This window comes from Balaenoptera musculus, chromosome 1, assembly GCF_009873245.2.
Source record: "Balaenoptera musculus isolate JJ_BM4_2016_0621 chromosome 1, mBalMus1.pri.v3, whole genome shotgun sequence".
NCBI lineage: Eukaryota > Metazoa > Chordata > Mammalia > Artiodactyla > Balaenopteridae > Balaenoptera > Balaenoptera musculus.
In genome coordinates, this window is record NC_045785.1 from 33425149 (window position 1) to 33446174 (window position 21026).

The following is a 21026-nucleotide window of genomic DNA, read 5'->3' on the forward strand; positions in this document are numbered from 1 at the left end:
AGGGGAAAGGAGATAACAGATCTTTGTAATAGTCATCCTTTCTACTGGGAGATTTTTCTCTCACTTCCTGTTATCACTGTAGGATTTGGTGAAAACTCTATGGTTTTTTTGAGGCAAGTTAAATGTCAAGATCTCCTTCCATTCTTTTTCTCAGGGTAAAGGGGAAGTGATAAAGAAGGATGAAATGTGCGGCTTCTTGTTAGAAAAAGAAGAGCTTGAGAAGCTTGGATATCATAAGTTAATGTAGAATGGATAGGTCCAGATTTTTCAGGTCATTTCATTTTAGGTGGGCCTTTTCTTTTGCACCATATGAAAAAGAAGGGATAGGCAGAGGACCCTATGTTTTCCTTTAACAGGATGTACAATTTAGGGAAGATAACTAATGGGCTAGGGAGAGCTTGGGTCTAGTTACTCACCCAGAGGGGGCTGCAGCATACCCCCATTCTTCTCACAATTCCCGATAGGCTGGATTTCAGCTGAGTCAACCAGACGCCAGAAGTCATTCTTGTTGTCGCTGCCATCAAGGCGAAGGCGGAGGCGAGCGCCTGTCAGTCCAACTACTGTGGCAATACAGGTAGATGTGGTGTTCCTGGGATCCTGTGCTTCCAATTTCATGCTGATCTTGAACTCGTTGCTTGGAGGTGTGTAGGACTGAGGAGAACAAGCCATGGGGATTAGGCAAACTAAGAATAAATGACATTTTCAGTAAGGATATTAAGCGATGGAACCTGAAAGTTTATGCTTTGGACTCAAACTGGTTACAGCTGGGTCAGGAACAACCCCCTTGAATTATTCTCTAATACTTAGGAAGGGTTTCATACAAAATAAACACTGAAATGTAAAATGAAAGGGAAAAAATTACTTCCCACTGAAGCATCAAATATTGACTCACCAGTAAGAAAAGGACAAGAGTGTCTCAAGTGGCCCTTGCTTAAATGCTGTTTTTCATCCTATCGTCTCCAAATCCTTAACCCTCCAGGTGTTCTTAACATTTTCTTTTTAGAAATCATCCTATTAAATTATCATATCCTTAGTGCCTCTTCATGGAGCATTTCAGTGTATTGGTTTGTATGTCTACCACACAGACTAACCATTGGCAGTTGATTTTTTTTCTTACTTTGACATTAACTTATAAATCAATTCCTATTTTTTAAAACAACTTTTAGTTATAATTGACATAAAATAAACTATACACTTTGGTAAGTACCGACATATGTATACACTCATGACACCATATACATCACGTACACCCTGGAAAACATCACCACAATCAAGATAAGGAACATGGACACACTCTCAAGTCTTGCATATCCTTTTATAATCTCTTTGTCTAGCTCTTCCCAGACCCCTCTTTCCAGGCAAACACTGCTTTACTTTCTATCAGTGTAGACTGGTTTGCATTTCTAGACTTAAATGGAATCATAGAGAATATACTCTTTTTGGGGGTCTACTTTCTTTCACTCAGCATAACTATTCTGATATTCATCCATTTGTTGAATATATCAATAATTCATTACTTTTTTGTTAAGACCACATTTTTTTAGAGCAGTTTTAGGTTCAAAACTTAGCAAAATTGAGAGGAAGGTACAGAGCTTTCCCATAAACATCCTGCCGTAACAGGTGCAGAGTCTCCCCTATTATCAACATCCCCTACCACACTTGTTAAAACTGATGAACCTACACTGACACATCATAATCACCCAAAGTCCACAGTTTACATTAGGGTTCTCTCTTGGTGTTGTATATTCTATGAATTTGGTCTAATGTAGACATGTATCCATCATTATAGGATCATACAAAATAGTTTAACTGTACTAAAAATCCTCTGTACTTTGCCTACTCATCCACTCAGTTATTGGCAACTGATCTTTTTACTGTCTCCATAGTTTTGTCTTTTCCAGAATGTCATATGGTTGGAATCATACAGTACATAGCTTTTTCAGATTGGCTTCTTTCCCTTAGTAAGCTGCATTTAAGCTTCCTCTATGTCTTTTCATGGTTTGATAGCTCATTTCTTTTTAGGGCTGAATAATATTCCATTGTCTGGCTATACCACAGTTTATTTATCCATTCACCTACTGAAAAACATCTTGGTTGCTTCCAAGTTTTGGCAATTATGAATAAAGCTGCAATAAACATCCATATATATATACAGGTTTTTGTGTGGACATAAATATTCGACTCCTTTGGGTAAATACCAAGGAATGCAATTGCCGGATTGTACGGTAAGAGTATGTTTAGTTTATAAGAGATCACCAAACTGTCTTACAAAATGTCTGCAACATTTTGCATTCCCACAAGCAATGAATGAGATTTCCTGTTGCTCCACATCCTTGCCAGAACTCGGTGTTATCAGTGTTCTGGATTTTGGCATTACAATACGTATGCAGTGGTATCTCACTGTTGTTTTAATTTGCATTTCTCTGATGACATATGATTTAGAACACCTTTTTTATGCTTTTTTGTCATCTGCCGATCTTCTTTGGTGAGGTGTCTGTTAACATCTTTGGCCCATTTTTTGAGTTATTTTTTTATTTTGAGTTTTTAAGTGTTCTTTGTATATTTTGGATAACAATCCTTTGTCAGACATGTCTTTTGCAAATATTTTCTCCCAGTCTGTGGCTTGTCTCCTCACTCTCTTGACAGTGTCTTTCACAGAGCAGAAGATTTTATTTTAATGAAGTCCAGCTTATCACTTATTTCTTTCATGAACTGTGCCTTTGGTGGTGTATCTAAAAAGTCATTGCCATACCCAAGGTCATCTTGGTTTTCTCCTATGTTATCTTCTAGGAGCTTTATAGTTTTGTGTTCTACATTTAAGTGTGTGGTCTATTTTGAATTAATTTTTGTGAAGGGTGTAAGATCTGTATATAAATTCCCTTTTTTTTTTTTTTTTTTGCATGCAGCTGTCCAGTTGTTAAGACCTTTGTTGAAAGGACAATCTTTGCTCCACGGTATTGGCATTGTTCCTTTGTCAAAGATAGCCTGACTATATTTTTATGGGACTATTTCTGGGCTCTCTATTCTGTTCCATTTACCTATCTGTTGCTAACACCACAATCTCTTTTTTTTTTTTTTTGAGAATTTTAAGCCTTTTAATTAAAACATTAGAAAACTTAAATGCATAATAAATACAACTATTTGATCATTTAAGGGGGTCTTAATTTCTATCAAAGAGCATTTCTTTAAACACAACTACTAAAATTTGTAGGCAAGGACATGTGTACTCCTTTCTACCCTAACCATCAAATCTGTGATATGTGAATAGGACAGTCTTCGGGAGGGAGCATGTGTCAAAGGGAAAAACGCAACACAGGAAAAACAACAATAAAATAGGTCCAAATAACCTATGTTAGTAGAGCTGATACTTTATATTTGTACTACATTTTATAGTTTATGAAGTGTTTTCCATTCATTAGATTACATAATCTTCACAACTCTTTAAGGTAAAATTGTATTGTCCCTGCTGTACCCTTAAGGAAACCACAGCTGGAAAAAATTAAGTAAACTATGGATTATTAAAAGTATTTATAAATAATTATTACTTCAATTATATTGTTAAGAACTGATGTTCTTAAAAGAAAATGCAAGAAGGCCAATGTCTCCTGTCAATCTATGAATTTTCAAAAAAAAAAACAATTCAGTTAAACTTTCAGGGATAATAGCCCATTAAGGAAATGGTAAACATGTAGCTGCTAATTAGATCTTGCATTGGGATAACTGCTTCATTTTGTTTCACTGGCCAATGTATTTGGCTTTTAAAGACAAGTTCTCAAACACAGAAGTCAAATAAACTCAATTTTCAGTAAACTGGGCTACTGAGATTTTTTTTTAAGTAAAACGTTTCCTTCCTATGATATAAAATGAACATTACATTTCTGAAAAGTACGACATTATGAAAAGCCATTTAAAATAGACGACATTCAGAAAGTGTATAAAACTGAGCTTCCTAAGTACTATAGAAAATATGAATTAAAATATAACATGCATTCTGCTCTACTATTCTTTTTTTTTAACATCTTTATTGGAGTATAATTGCTTTACAATGGTGTGTTAGTTTCTGCTTTATAACAAAGTGAATCAGCTATATGTATACATATACCTCCATATCCCCTCCCTCTTGCATCTCCCTCCCACCCTCCCTATCCCACCCCTCTAGGTGGTCACAAAGCACCGAGCTGATCTCCCTGTGCTATGCAGCTGCTTCTCACTAGGTATCTATTTAACATTTGGTAGTATATATAAGTCCATGCCACTCTCTCACTTCGTCCCAGCTTACCCTTCCCTCTCCCCATGTCCTCAAGTCCCTTCTCTATGTCTGCATCTTTATTCCTGTCCTGCCCCTACTTTCTTCAGACCCCCTTTTTTTTTTTTTAGATTCCATATATATGCACCACATCGTCTTGATTACTATAGCTTTATCGATAAGTCTTGAAGCTGGGTAGTGTCAGTCCTCTGACTTTGTTCTTCTCCTTCAATACCGTTTTGGCTATTCTACATCTTTTACCTCTCCATGTGACCTTTAGAATCAGTTTCTCAATATCCATAAAATAATGTGCTGGAATTTTGATTAGGCTTGTATTATGTATATTAACCTTGTATCCTGCAACCTTCTTACAATTGCTTATTAGTTCTAGGTGTTTTGTTGTTGTTGTTGTTGTTATTGTTGATTATTTCAGATTTTCTACATAGACAATAATGTCACCTGCAAACAAAGCCAGTTTTATTTTTTCCTTCCCAATCTGTATATCTTTTATTTCCTTTTCTTGTCCTATTGCTACATTTAGGACTTCCAGTATGATGCTGAAAAGGTGTGGTGAGAGGGAATATTCCTGTTCCTGATTTAGTGGGAAAGCATCTAGTTTCTCACCATTAAGTATGATGTTGGCTTTAGGTTTTTTGTAGATATGATCACTCATATAGCATAGAGTAGCATAACTACTCTAATACTCATCCATACTGCTGCAAGTATCAATAATTAATTTCCTTTCACTGCTGAGTAGTATATCATGCTGATGAACATTTGTTGTGTTTCTAGTTTTTAACTATTACAAATAAATCTATGAACATCCTTCTATAAATCTTCATCGGAAATACACTTTCTTTTCTCTTGGGTAAACATCTGAAAGTAGAATGGATGGGTCATATGGTAGGTATTTGTTTAACTCATATACCAGAAAATGTACCTTTTTACAGTGTATAATTCAGTGAGTTTCAGTATATCCACAGACTTGTGCAAATATCACTCCATCTAAATTTGGAACATTTTCATCAATCCCCCCCAAAAAGAAACCCCATACCCATTAGCAGTCTCTCCCCATTCTCCCCTTAACCCAATGCCTGGAAACCATTAATCTACTTTCTGTTTCTGTGGATTTGCCTATTCTGGAGTTTTAATATAAATGAAATTACACAGTATGTGTGTGGCTCCTTTCTTCACTTGGCACAATGTTTTCAGGTTGAATCTATGTTGTAGTGTTTATCAGTACTTCATTTATTTTCATTGCTGAATAACATTCCATTGTAATGCATATACTACATTTTTTGCTTATCCATTCATCAGTTCATGGACATGTGGGTTGTTTCCTCTTTTTGGCTTTTATATATAATTATGCCACGAACACTTGTGTATCAATTTTTGTGTAATCATATGTTTTTATTTCTCTTGGGTATACACCTAGGAGTGAGATTGCTGGGTCATATGCTAATTCTATGTTTAACATTCTGAATAACTTCCAAACTGTTCTCTAAAGTGGCCACAGAATGTTATAATCTCACCAGCAACATATGAGGGTTCCAATTCTCGATATCCTCATGAACACTTGTTATTGTCTGCCTTTTTGATTTCAGCTATTCTAGTATTTGTGAAGTGATATCTCATTGCAGTTTTGATTTACATTCCCCTAAAGACTAATGATATTAAGCATCGTTTATGTGCTTATAGGCCATTTGTATATATTTGGAAAATATCTATTCAACTTCTTTGCCAATTTAAAAATGAAATTATTTGTCTTAACTGTTGAGTTGTTCATCATATCTTCTGGATACAAGTCCCTCATCAGATCCGTGATTTGGAAATATTTTCTCCCAAAAGGCAGCTGGGTCTTTTCACTTTATTGACAGTGTCTTGGGAAGCACAAAACCTTTTAATTTTGATAAATTTTGAAGTTCAGTCTATCTACAATACTTTTTCTTCTGTTTTTTGCTTTTAGTGCCATATCAAAGAAACCATTGCCTAATCCAAGGTCAGAAAGATTACTCCTGCGTTTTCTTCTAAGAGTTTTATAGTTTTAGCTCTTATGACTATCATCCACTTGGGAGTTAATTTTTGTATATGGTGTGGAGATAGGATCGAACTTCATTCTTTTGTTTGTGTATATCCAGTTTGTCCTTGCATTAGTTGTTGAAAATCCCACTGAATTGTCTTGGCATCCTTGTTCAAAATCAATTGAACATAAATGTAGGAGTTTATTTCTGGACTCTCAAACCAAATCCACTGACCTATATGTCTATCTTTATGCCAGTACCACACTGTCTTGAATACTGTAGCTTTGTAGTAAGTTTTATATTGGTTTTTTAAAATTAATTAATTTATTTATTTACTTATTTTGGGGTGTGTTGGGTCTTCATTTCTGTGCGAGGGCTTTCTCTAGTTGTGGTGAGTGGGGGCCGCTCTTCATCGCGGTGCGCGGGCCTCACACTGTCGTGGCCTCTCTTGTTGCAGAGCACAGGCTCCAGATGCGCAGGCTCAGTAGTTGTGGCTCACGGGCCTAGTTGCTCCGCGGCATGTGGGATCTTCCCAGACCAGGGCTCGAACCCGTGTCCCCTGCATTGGCAGGCAGATTCTCAACCACTGCGCCACCAGGGAAGCCCTGTAGTAAGTTTTTAAATCAGGAAATCCTCTATTTTTGTTGCCCTTTTCTGAGATTGTTCTGGCTACTCTGGGTTCTTTGTATTTCTATATGATTTTAGGATCAACTTGTCATTTTCTGCAAAATAGCCAGCTGGGACTTTGATAGGAATTACATCAAATCAATAGATAAATTTGGAGAGTATTAGTATCAGCTGTGTGATTTGTCAATATTTTCTCCAAGTCCATGGCTTATATTTTCCTTCTCTTACCAGTGTCTTTTGAAGAGCAGAAACTCTTAATTTTGACATTTACTTTATGAATTTTTTAAAATGAATCATGCTTTTAAGGTGTTTTCTAAAGTTTTCTTTATATAAGTGTTTTGTATATTTGTTAGTTTATTCCTAAATATTAATTTTTTGTTGCTTTTGTAAATGGGAGTCTCTCTTCCATTATATCTTCTATTGAGTTACTTTTAACCATTGAGTAAAATGCTGGTTTTAGTTCTGAGGTATACATATTTTTTCATGTTAAGGATGTATTATTCAGTTCCTAGTTTATTTAGTGTTTTCTTGGTTTGTTTGTTTTGCTCAATAGTGTGTTGAAGTTTTTCTGTCAAATTATATTCTGAAGTAATTGACCCATTTTACATTTTTACCAGTATTTTATGAAAGTTCCATTTATCTCACATCCTTGCCACTATTAGGTATGGTCAGTCTTTTTTTTTATGAGTGATATTTAAACAAATGTATAGAGATATCTCATTGTGATTTTACTTTGTATTTCCCTAATGAAATAATATTGACCATCAATTCACTTATTTGCCACTGATTTATTTTCTTTGGTGTTTGTTCTAGTCTTTCAATCTGGATTGCTTTTATTTCTTTTTTTGGCCTGGTGACATTGGTACTACAGCAATGAATAGAAGTGGCAAGGGCTGACATCCTTATCTTGCTCCTGACCTGAAGGGAAAACATTTAGTCTTTTACCATTAAGTATGCTATTACTAGATTTTTCACAGATACCCTTTAGAGTATAGGATTTAGGAAATTCCCTTCTATTTCTTGTTTGTTGAGAGTTTTTATTAGTAATGGACATTGGATTTTTTTAGATACTTTTTTGCATCTATTGTGATGATCATAATTTTTCTTCATTAGTGTATTCATATGGTGCTTTATATTGATTGGTTTTTGAATGTTAAATCAACCTTGCATTATAGGAATTAAAACCCATTTGGTCATGATGAATTATTTTTATATATCGTTGGATTCAATTTCTTAAACTTTTGTATAACTGACTCCCTTTGCTATACACCTGAAACCAACACAACATTGTAAATCAACTATACGCCAATAAAATTTTCTAAAAAATAAAAAAAATCAAAATATAGTAGCAGAAAAAGGTAAGGATGTTTGATGCTGAGAGAATAAAAGTTGAAACTGAAAAAAATGTTTGTTTAGAATTTTTAATGTGTTTTCATATGGGATGTTGCTTTGTAGTTTTCTTTCCTTTCCATGTCTTTGCCTGGTTTTGGTATCACAGTAGTGCTTACCACATAGAATGAATTGGGAGGTATTCCTTTCTCTTAAACTTTCTGGAAGAGTCTGTGTAGAATTTGCATTACTTTTTTTTTTTTTTTTTTTTTTTTCTTTTTTTTTTTTAACTAATAGACTTTACTTTTTTTTTTTTTAAGTATTTGTTTATTTATTTATTTATAGCTGTGTTGGGTCTTCGTTTCTGTGCGAGGGCTTTCTCTAACTGTGGCAAGCGGGGGCCACTCTTCATCGCGGTGCGCGGGCCTCTCACTATCGCGGCCTCTCTTGTTGCAGAGCACAGGCTCCAGACGCGCAGGCTCAGTAGTTGTGGCTCACAGGCCTAGTTGCTCCGTGGCATGTGGGATCTTCCCAGACCAGGGCTCGAACCCGTGTCCCCTGCATTGGCAGGCAGATTCTCAACCACTGCGCCACCAGGGAAGCCCTGCATTACTTTTTCCTTAAATGTTTGGAACAACTCACCAGCAAAGTCATCTAGGACTGGAATTTTCTTTGTGGGAAAGTTTTTAACTACAAATTCAACTTCTGTAACAGAAATAGTGCTATTCAGATTTTCTATCTTCTTGAGTGAGCTTTGGTAATTTGTGTCATTCATAAAAATTATCCGTTTCATCTAACTTGTCAAATGTTAAAGGCATAAATTTGTCCCTAATATTCCTTTACTACCCTTTTAATATACATAGAATTAATAGTGATGTTATTTCTTTCAGTTCTGGTATTAGTAATTTGTGTTTTCTTTTATTGATTAATCTATCTAGAGGTTTATCACTTTTATTGATCATTGTAAAGAACCAGCTTTTGGTTTCAATAATTTTCTCTGTTGTTTTTCTTTTTTATTTCATTGACTTATGCTCTAATTTTTATTATTTTCTTGCTCTTTTGAAAAATTATTTTAAAGAATAATTATTTTTATTATTAACTTTTTCCCTAGTTTTTAAAAGTGGAAGCTGAGGTCACTAAATTAAACTTCTCTTCTAATATAGGCATTTAGTGCTATAAATTTCCCTAAAAGTACTGCTTTAGCAGTGTCCCAGCTTCTGAAATGTTCTGCTTTCATTTCGTTTAGTTGAAAATAGTTTCTAATGTCCCTTCTTGTGTTTCTAAATATCCACGAGGTGTTTAGAAATGTGTTAGTTTCCAAATATTTGGAGATTTTCTAGGTATCTTTCTGCTATTGATTTTTAATTTAATTCCAATGTAATCAAAGAACATACTTTGTATTACTTAAATCCTTTTAAATTTATCAAGCCTTATTTTATGGTCTAGAATATGGTCTAACTTGGTAAATGCTCTCCATGCACTTGAAAAGAACATATATTCTGCTATTGGGGAGTGTTCTATATATGTCAATTAGGTTAAGTTGGTTGATAGCATTGCCCAAGTCTACTATATACTTGCTGATTTTCTATTTGTTCTTTAACTACAGAGAGCCCTACAGACAAATTTTAGATTTCTCTCTCCTTACAGTTCTATCATTTTTTGCTTCATGTAAGGACTGTGTGACCCCTTTTCATGATGAAATTACTGTATTTATACCTGATAATATCCTTTGCCTCTGGAATATACTTTGACATTAATATGCCATTTCAGCCTTATTATGGCTTGATGTCAGCATGGTAAAATTTTCCATTCTTTTACTTTTAAACTATTTGTGTCTTTACATTTAAAGCATAATTTCTTGCAGGCAGTATATAATTGGGTCTTACTTTTTATCCAATGTGACAATCTCAGCTTGTTAACTGGGGCATTTAGACCATTTATAATTAGATTATTGATATGGCTGGACTTAAATCCACCATCTTGCTATTTGTTTTCTATTATTTTAGTGGTTGCTTTGGGGTTTAGAGTAAACATATTTAAATTATCAGGCTATCTTCAAGTAATTTTATACTACTTCATGCATAAGAATTTTATAATAGTATACTTAAGATTTCTCCCCTCTTGGCTTTTATGCTATTGTTATTATACATTTACTAATACATGTTATCATCACCTCTACAACACAATGTTATTATCATTGTTTATACAGTCAATTATCTTTATAGAGACTTAATAAGAACATCTTAAGTATTTACCCTTGTAATTACAATTTCTAGTGACTTTCATTCCTTTGTGTAGATCTGTAATTCTATCTGGTAACATTTTCCTTCTGCAAGATGGACTTCCATTTAGCATTTCTTACAGTGAGTCTGCTAGTGATGAATTCCTTCAGTTTTTGTGTATCTGAAAGTATCTCTATTTGGCTTTCATTTTTGGAAGATATTTTTGCTGGATATAGAATTCTGGGTTGACAGTTTTTCTTCTGACAGTTTGAAGACGTTATTCAACTTTCTTCTTGTTTGAATTGTTTATGACAAGAAAATATAATGTCATTCTTATCTTGGTTCCCCTGTATATAAGGTGCCTTTTTTTCTCTGGCTGCTTTTAAGATGTTCTCTATCCCTAGTTTTGATAATTTATGACATGCCTTAGTATAGTTCTCTTCTTGTTTCTTTTTTTTTAGGGGATTCATTTAGCTTCTTGAATCTGTGGATTTACAGTTTTCCTCAATTGTGGAAAATTTTTTGCCTTTTTATATTCAAGTACTTTTTCAGTCCCCCATCTCTTCTCTCCTTTGGGCACTCCAATTACATGGTCTATGAAGTTATCCCATGCCTCACTGATCTCCTTTTCATCTTTTTAAAATTCTTTTTTCTCTTTGTGTTTCATTTTGGATATCTTCTATTGCTACGTTTTCACATTTATTAATCTTGTTTTCTACCATTAACTGTTTCCCATCTAGTGTATTTTTCATTTTGCACATAGTGATTCAATGTATCTTTTTGTATCTTCCATGTCTCTGCTTAACTTTCAACCATATGGAACATAATTAAAATAATTAATTGTTTTAATGTTTTTATCTGCTATTCTAAGATTTGTATAGGTTCTGTTTCAATTGATTGACTATTCTGTTCATTATTAGTTATGCTTTCCTGCCTCCTTACATGCCTGATTATCTCTGACTGGATGCCAGACATTGTGACTTTTACCTGTTAGGTGCTGGATATTTTTGCATTCCCTTCTTGTGCTGTGTTCCTAGATGCAGTTAAGTTACTTGGAAATAATTTGATCATTTTGAGTCTTGCTTTTAGTTTGTTAGGCAGGTTCAGAGCGTGCTAATCCTGAGGCTAATCATTTCCCACTACTGAGCAGGATCTTTCCAAGTATTCCACCCAATGCCACATGAATTATGAGATTTTCCAGTCTAGCTGGTGGGATCAGGCACTATTCCCAGTCCTGTGTGAACACCAGGCTCTATCCTTTTACTATCCTTCTAATCCTTTCAGACGGTTTTTCCCTTGTCTTGGATGCTCACATGCATACACTGAACAACGGTACTTTGATGAACACCTGAAGGGGGGTTTCCACAGTTTTCTTTCTGTGCAGCTTTCTCCTCTCTGGTACTCTGTTCTGGAAATTCTAGTTTCCCTGGGCTCTCAGTTCCATCTCCTAAACTTAGGGAATCTCCCAGGCTCAACCTGGGTTCCCCTTCCCTGGGCCATGGTCTCAAAACTATCTTAAGGCACTAAATATAAGGGGGCTCAACTCATTTGTTTTCCATCTCTCAGAGATCACTGTGCTTAGTTGCCTGATCTTCAGTAACTTGAAAACCATTATTTAATATATTTTGTCTTTTTAAATCATTTCAGGTGGGAGTATGAATTTAGTCCCTGTTATTTCAAATGAGCAAAAGTCCTAAATTTGTACTTTTATTTATTTTATTTAGAGCATAGACAAAATTAAAATTCAAAGTGAAACACTGACAGTTTGTGGAAATAACGATTGAATACTAAAGGGAGGGAGATATAAACAACTTCCTGATGTGTAGCTTTATTTAGCAACAGTACACTTCTTTGTTTACTAGCCTTATCACATACTGATATAGTCAACATCATCTGTACATTGTATGGGGCACTTAATCCTATGTAGGAAGCTCTGAATGTCCTCTGATGAGGTCCTAACACACTCCCCAATGGGATTCAGGGCCAGTATTCTTATGGAAAGATAAGATTGTGGCAGGGGAGTTGAATACAGAGATATGAATACTGCTCCACTTTCAAGAATTGTCTAAGGGCTATAACTCTGTTTCCTATCTGCCTGAACTAATAGCTGCAGTAAAAATTAGCAACTGTTTTCAGTAACACAGAATAGCCTCAAGGAGGTGAAGAGATGGAGAAGGTGTTACTTGGGATGAAGTTGGGGAGAATGTCTAAAACTCACAGTGAGTTTTGAGTCTTGAGTTGTATTCTTCCCATAGAAGTTTATTCTGGGGACTTCAGGTGAGAAGCCCAAGGGCTCCCACCTCATGTTTTGCTTGTCTAAGGACCAGAAAAGACTACTTGCCTCCCACCTACTAAAGATGTTGAGAATCAATTACCTGCTTGAAGCAATGGACAGGCGCTGGGACTGAACATGTTTCTTTTAGGTATTTGTCCCAGGTAAAATGACCTGTAAAGGAAATAGAAATCTCTATCACAGTCAACCTCCTAAAAAATGTTTTCAGGTTGTAACCTACACTAAACATTAGGCTATTTTCAGACTCGTTTGGAGCATAAGAAAACTTATTTTGCCCTGGTTGGGCTCAAAGGAGTATTAAGGGGAAGAATCAAGGTGACCTGAGTGGATCATTTTAGATCAATGTTTTTAAATCATGGTCTAAGATGACCTGAGGTGTTTTTCATGTCAGTCCCTAAAGTGATCCAGAGTGCTAGAGCAAGTCATACCAGTGTCTCAAAGAAGTATCCAGGAAGCTCATGGAAAACAGAACAGAAGAGGCAGAAAGTGTGTGAGGAGATTCCTTCTGAACAATCCGACTCCTGTAAAGGTTCCTTATTGCCATCAAATGATTGCTTTTAACACCTAATGTGGTTGAATCCTACCATCTCAGCTCAGAAAGAATAAAGAAGAGACTATCTTGAGACATTGGGTAAGAGGAGCTGTCGAGGGCAGGAAAAGCCAGAATGAGTGAGATTATACTTGAATCCTCACTCTAAAAACTGTTTCTCTCTCACCCACCCCTAACCCACTCCTATCCCTGCCACTGTCGCATTGCTCTGAGGTGCAAAATGACAAAGATCTGTTAATTTAGAGAAAAGTAGATCCTCAGAAGCATTTCTGATGACAGTAACTAAGAATAGGTTGGGAAATTTACAGAATCTTTTAGCCTCTTGAAGTGGCCTTAGGGCCTCTCAAAGTTTGAGGAACACTGTGCTAGAGAAACAATCTTTAAGGTGACACTTATTGGGGTCAGGGAAAACATTTTAAGGGATAGGCTATTAAAGACATATCTTACTGGACCACAAGATTACCAAGTTCTTTATTAAAGGTTAAATCAATTACGAATCTCCCTCTAATACCCACCTAGAGGTGACCCCATGATGGAGCAGGGAAGGTCCCAGAGACTCTCACAAGCTAAAACACTGTAGCAAACCAGCATTTCTTGAAGCTTCCTCTGCAGTGGAGCAGCACAGGGCCCCTTTGGGCCATGCAAAAAGCACTAGATGCTGGGAATAAAAACGAGTCACTGAATGATGAAGTCTAAATCACTCCAAAGATGATGCCAAGACTTTATACTCTATTGACTTTATAGCTTCTGTTTTAAAACTGGTTCCTTTCCCACCATCATAACCAAGCCAAATAGATTTGGCCAGAAATCAGTCAGTTCTGAACTATCTCATGCACTGGCCAATGATTAATCATCTTGAATAGACAGTTAGCCCATAGGGTAAATGAGATGGGTATTTCCTGGAGTCAAGATTTAAAGAGCTTATCAGAATTTAATAAAGCGTTTGCTCTTAGCTGAGATGGCTCTAAAGCAAAGACCGAATACTTTCATCACTATTGGCTGTTAGAAAAAGAAAACATTAAAAATTATTTTTCCATTCTTACAAATAAATAAGTCAAATAGTAAGTCTTGGATTTGACTAGACTGCAGCTCTTGAACTCTAGCATGTATAGCAGCACTGCCCACTAAAACTTTCTGTGATAATAGAAATGTTTTGTATCTGTGCTGACCAATAAGATAGCCACTAGACACATGTCACTACTGAACACTTGAAATGTGGCTAGTGTGAGTGAGGAATTAAATTTTAAATGTTATTTAATTTTAACTAATTTACATTTAAATACCTACATGTGGGTAACAGCTACTGTATAAGGAAAGTGCAGGAAGAGATTTGGTCAGTCCTGGGTTGCTTGTATAAGTTTGCGTTCTGACCAAAAGCATCCAAAAGACTTTGGCTTTAGGAATTATAGCAGCATTGGGATACCAAAATAATTAGGGTATGAATTATAGTTCTCTATTACACATATCAATTATGGTAACCAATCCTTATTATATAGGTAAGAAACCTCACATCTTCTACCATTTAGGGAGCACCCTATTACCAACTGAATGAAAAGGAATCTCTTTGTTAAAAGCAGTTCACCCACTGTTGAAGGTTCACTAGCTTGAACTATACCTAGATTAGTATTTTCTTAAATTTGACTGCTTAGGCTATTTATAGCTTAGTCCCTTATTATCAGGTAAATTGCCAAATAATTTTTATTGACTCAATAAGAATATCTGAGCACCTATTACAGTGTCCCATAATGAAGCCAAACATCACGTCTACCACATCACCAAGCACTAAAATATCACAAAAGAAACAGGACAGGCAATAAAGTATAGATCAGGGGTTGGCAAACTTTCTGTAAAGGGCAGACAGAAAAAAATTTTATGCTTTTTGGGCCATTCAGTCTGTGCCACAAATACTCAACCTGTACGTTGCAGCATGAACACAGCCACAGACAATATGTAATTGAATGGGCATGGCTGTGTTCCACTAAAACTTTATTTATAAAAACTGGCAGTGGGTTGCATTTGGCCCCCAAATAGTTGTTTGCCAAACCCTAAGATATAATGTTGATTCTCAAATGCTACTTACCATCAAAATCTCCTAAATAATTTTTCTTTAAATACAGTTCTGAGACCCATCTTCAGAGGTCCTCATTCAGTAGTCTCTGAGTGTGGTCTGAGAATCTGTATTTTCAAAGGCTCCCTACATAGTACTGATTAACTTCTATGCCTAGAAACTAATAGTGTAATTGAAAGAATGATACTGAGAGTCAGAAGATGCTGGTTAAAGTCCTGTTTCTATAACTAACCATCTTGAATAAATCACTTAATCCTTCCAAGCATCAGTTTACTCATCTGAAAGACAGAGACAATATCCCACAAGATTGTACACACACTCATTCATTCAATAAATATTTATTAAACTCCTTCTAAGTGCAAAAGCACTGTGTTAAATGTTAGGGGAACAAGACAGACATGGTTCCCAAATTCATGGAGCCTGCAGTTTAGAGATAAACAGAAGTATTAAATAAATAATAACACAAATAATCTGGCATAATTATGATAAATTTAAGTTAATGAGGTAGTATAGGTTGCCCTGAGAATGCAGAACAGGTAAATCTAATCCATACTTGGGTCAAGGATTACTGTGAAGATTAACATTATTAACTAATATTTTATAATTTACAGAGTCATCAATTATTCATTCAACTGATGTTTGAGTATCCTCTATGTGCCAGACACTTTTTCTAAGTGCTAGGATAAGCAGGAGGTCCCTGCCCTCATGAAATTTACATTCTGGTGCATGATGAGGCACAATTAATCCACAAACAAATAAATAAGGTAATAAGTGATAAGTACTTGAAGGAAATAAAATAATGTGATGTGACAGATAGAGACTGGGAACCATCTTAGGTGGTGAAGTTATGGACAGATGCTCTACACAGGAAACATCTGAGCTGACACCTTACAGATGAGAGAAAGACAGTCATCTCATCTGTATTGCTGAATAATGCTTATGAAAGTGTTTTATAAACTATAACAAACATACCACATGATAGTTACATTTATTATTAGGAAATAAGATCCCTGCCCTGAAGAGACTTACAAACTGCATAGAAGTACCTTAAAAAATTAGAAGTCCCCTAAAATGTAAAGCACAAGAGATCCACTAGCTGAATGCTTTAATCCCTTTCTCTAATATTCATTCATTCAACAAATATTTATTGTGCAACTACTACTATATGCCAAGCCCAGTTCTAGGCACAGGTGATACAGAGAAGAACAAAACAGCCAAAATCTCTGCCCACATGGAGCTTACATTCTAAGGGGGAAGAGAGACAATAAATAAATAAACAAATAAATACAATTCAATTGGTCCAGAAGGTAACAGGGACACCAGATAATAACTGTACAGTTTCTGGCCCTTTTCAAATAAAGAAAAAATAAAGCAAGGTAAGAGGGAAAAAGAGTGCTGAGAGTGTGTGTGCTGTTTTAAGCAGGATGGTCAAGAAAGGCATCTTGATGAGGTGATATAAAAGCTGAGATGTGAATGGTCCCTCTAGCCTCTGCTTAAATAATTCCAATGATGAGAAACTCATTATTTGGCTATAGTTCAATAGCACAAATGGATAGATTTTAACCGTCAGAATCAGCCAAGTCTGCCTTCTTCTAACCTTTACCCACTGGTCCTAGACATAATATATCTAATCCCCTAAATATGTCCCAAATCCCTCAACTGCTTCTAATTTAACATGGTTATGTCAGGCACCTCCATTCATGCTGGCTATTGTTCTGTCCACATTCCTCTACAAGAACTCTACTTTGTTCCACCTAAAGTGTGGAACAAATTCTTAAGAGCAGTAAAGACAATCATAGTCTTTAGACCAGAAATTGGACTCCAAGATTACTGCCTGAAAAGTGTTCCACTGTTTATGTGCACCATAATTTACATAACAGAAGTATTTGTTAAATACTATTGATGGTCATTTAAGTGTTTTCTAATTTTTGATGTGTATCTTGGTGTACATATCTTTAACACCTTTACGATTATGTCCTTAGGGCAAATTCCTAAGAGTGGGATTAATGGTCAAAGAGTATGCACATTTTATGTTTTGATACAACAGAATTCCTACCAATAGAGCATAAGAGTATGCTTCTTATATCCTTGCTAAAACTGTTTTAACAATTTCTATAATTTTGATAATCTTATCAGTGAAAAACAAAACACTGTTATACTTATATTTGCAATTCTTTGACTACTAATACAGTTGAAGATCTTTTTAGCCTTATTAGTTTATATTCTGTTTTTGCCATTTTTCACTGAGGTATTCTTTTGTTTTCTCACAGATTCTAAGAGTTCTTTGTAGAGTGAAGATATATTAGTCCTTTGTCATATATGTTGAAGACACTTGTCTCAGTCTGATAGGATTTGCCCTTAAATTGCTCAGTCTTTTATTTTATGACTTCTTGATTTCATATCATGCTTTCCTCACTTCAGTATTATAAAAATAGTAACCCATGTTTTCTTCTAGGATTTCTAAAGTTTCATGTTTTTACATTTAAATGTTTGATCTATTTGGAATTTGTTTTGTGAGACAAATGAGGCAAAGATGCAGCTTTCCTTTTCACTTTTGTTCAATAAATGTGCTTCAACTTCACTTATTGAACAAATCATCTTCTCCCCACAGATCTGAAATGTCACCTTGATTATATATTAATTTCTTATATACACTTGGATCTATTTCTAGACTCTGTACTCTGTTCCTCTCATCAGTTACTCTCTTCCAGCACCAGGAGCACTTTGTTTCATGTAATTTTACAATCAATTTAAATAGAGCAAGTCCTTTTCATAACCCTTAACCCTAGGTTTTCTTGGCACTGTCAAATGATTACTAAGTTTTGGCATATCCAGCACTAATAAAACCCAGTTATTCTAAAATGTCCAAAGCTAAGTTTATAAGATACACAGTAGTTCATTCTTAAAACACGGTCCATAGGCCTTTTAGTTCAATTGCTTGACGTTTTTTTAATGGATCATCTAAACATAAAACACCAAGCCAAAAAAAGAATTTTTACTTTACCTGTCTTCCCAAGACAAATCCCACCATTCCCAATCTCCTATAACATCCTATTCACACCTTTATTTCCATACTCTCTACATCATATTATCATAATTATTTATGTAAGCTCTTTATGGATTGAGGATATCTTTTATGAACTTTTAAAAATCTTCACTGTTTAACCCAGTGCCTGAAACTTAATAGAGGTGCCATAAAAGTTTGAAAAGTGAGTGAATGAAAAGAAGCAAACCAGTAATAGTCCTACTCTTTTCTGGACTAGTAACATCACATCACACCTGGGAAATTAAATGTTCTGGGAGCTATACTTTGAGAGGGATAGAACAAAGCAAAGCCTAAATGGTGACCTAAGTGATGAAGAGACACAAAACCATGTCACATGAGGACCAGCTGAAGGAATAATGAACATTTAGCAATGAATAAGAAAGCAAAGTCTCAGAGCCATTGCTTCATCCATCCATCCAACAAATATTTATATTGTGTATCAAAGCACTGTGCTGGAGATACAACCATGATCAAAATACTGTTCTTGCCCTCATAGAGCTTCAATCTATTGAGGGATAGAGACTAAACAGCCAACTGTAATAAACTGTGATAAGTGCTACCCTTGGAGATGCAGTGTGCTACAGGAGGGTTTGGGAAGAATTCCCACAGGAAGTAACTGCTAAGCTTCTAAGTTAAAGTATAAAAGGATAAGCAGGGAGTCAGCCAAAGAGAGAGGGAATTCTTTTGTTGTTGTTGTTTCAGACAGAAAGAAAAGCATGTATGAAGGCCCAGAAGTGAGAAAAAGCAGTTCTAAACCTGAATCTTTTGGTATGGCTACTGGGTAGATAGATAGTTTAGAAAAGAGGTTGTCGATAAGAGCAGTGTTCAGGTTTCGGAGAGTCTCATATACCACACTACTGAGAAGAGGAAGCACAAAAGGGTTTGTGGGAGGAGTCACTCTGTCTGCAGTGTGAAGAATGGATTGGAGGAGGGTAAGGCTGCAGGCAGAAGACTAGTTAGGAAGATTTTCTAATAATCTAGGTATGAGATGATGGTTGCTTGAACTAGGAAAAGTAACAGAGTGGCAGTGAGAAAGCAGCCCTTAGAGCTGCTTTCAAATAACTAGAGGCCGGTGAGTGAAAAACCGGCTAAACCTATACCATAAGGCTCTAAAAGTTATAGGTAGGACTAATAGAATTGACAAACAGATTTTGGCCCAATAAATATTTGTCTAAATATAAAGTGAGTTGCTTGGGGAGTTTAAGACAAGACATTTTACAAGAAATACAAAATGCTGGATTTTGAAATGCTGAGTCAAGTTGGATTATTTTAAGCCCTCTTCCAAACTCTGAGATTCTAAAAATCTACTGAATTTTCTTTCAGTTTGGTATTTGGGACTACTCTCTATGCTTGATGGACAAAATGAAATATGCAAGATTAATTTATCAGAGGCTATGCCTGGCTGTACTACCTCTACTCTCACAAGGAAAAACATACTTTCAAATTTTAATATCACTTTATGTACTTCATGTTAAATTGAGTATCCACTTTTCACAATTCCCTGTCAACAGAATAGGCTGTTCACAACATACCTTAAATGTCACTGAACTAGAATTGTTATTATCATTCACATTAGCAACAAACCCCAAAACAGCAGCAGCTATCACTGAGTGCCTTCTGTTTGCCTGCACCATGCCATACTATGTTCAATATTTCCCCTGTTAATTATAACCTGAAAAGTAGGTTTAAGTAAGATGGGTTTTATTTAGGCTCAGAAAGATTAAGCATTTTTCCTGAAGTCACAAAACTGGTAAGTGGGGAAAAGGAATTTGAACCAAGGCCTGTCTGATTCTTATGTCCATGCTTTTTACCACACACCAGTACCTTAGAAAGCTTGAGGAAAGTTTTAAGGAATAATAAAAAGTGACTATCATTTATTGTTTATCAAGTGTCAGGCCCTTTACCTGCATTATTTCATTTCATTCATTTCTTCAGCTCATATTCATAGAATGCTTCACTTCAAAGAATGTCACAAGATTTGACTTAAAGTCTGAGGATAGTCGCTGAACAAATGAAAATAATAATCCTCCAAAGTTGAAAAGTATTTGAGAGTTTTTAAGATGTTTTCACATCCATTAGCTCATGTAATCTTCTTAACAACCCTGTGAAGTAGGTAGAATGGGATTATTATCCCCATTTACAAATCAGAAAACCAAGGATTAGTGTCACAAAGTTACTAAGTGGCAAAGTTGGCTTTCCTAGTCTAGTGTTCTACTACTTTACGTTACCTTCTTTGTCAGTGGGCAATGAAAGTAATATGTTACTGGAAGAAAAGGAAAGAGGGAGCAAACAGAAAATGATAATAATAGGGCTGAACACAGTAAATTGCAATAACAAAATATATAACAATACTTCAACAAAAATTAATGAAGGTATCAGGATATTAATATTTAAGGAACATGCAGAATTTTAAAGGACTCTAAGAAGTTAAGACTGACATTTATATAGGAACCCTGAAAGCTGATTGAGAAATATTAACATTAGTTTTATTTCTAAAATCCTAGTGCGGAAGTACACTATTCAGGGATGAAAACCAAATGCAGTATCAGTCTGACTCCTGTTGTTTGATATTTTAATATTTCAGTTTTTATGTAGTTAAAAAATTTAGAAAATCTTTAGGTTTA

At 35.4% G+C, this 21026-nt stretch overlaps 1 protein-coding gene across 13 annotated transcripts in view; it reads right to left on the minus strand.

Moving 5' to 3' along the window:
* SCMH1 (Scm polycomb group protein homolog 1) overlaps positions 1-21026 on the minus strand; it is a 200428-nt gene that overhangs the window by 119862 nt on the left and 59540 nt on the right. For 8 of the 13 annotated variants that reach the window (XR_005021424.1, XM_036864929.1, XM_036865000.1 and 5 more), the window contains 2 exons: positions 12821-12891; positions 417-651 (listed from right to left, as the gene is read on the minus strand). Coding sequence is in view for 12 of the 13 variants with exons in the window: in XM_036864929.1 (XP_036720824.1) it covers positions 417-651; positions 12821-12891 (306 nt within the window). In the remaining variant the exon portion in view is untranslated. Of the gene's footprint in view, positions 1-416; positions 652-12820; positions 12892-13803; positions 13925-20306; positions 20505-21026 lie in introns of those variants that run through there. The other 5 variants (XM_036864994.1, XM_036864984.1, XM_036864975.1 and 2 more) reach the window with 4 other exon arrangements.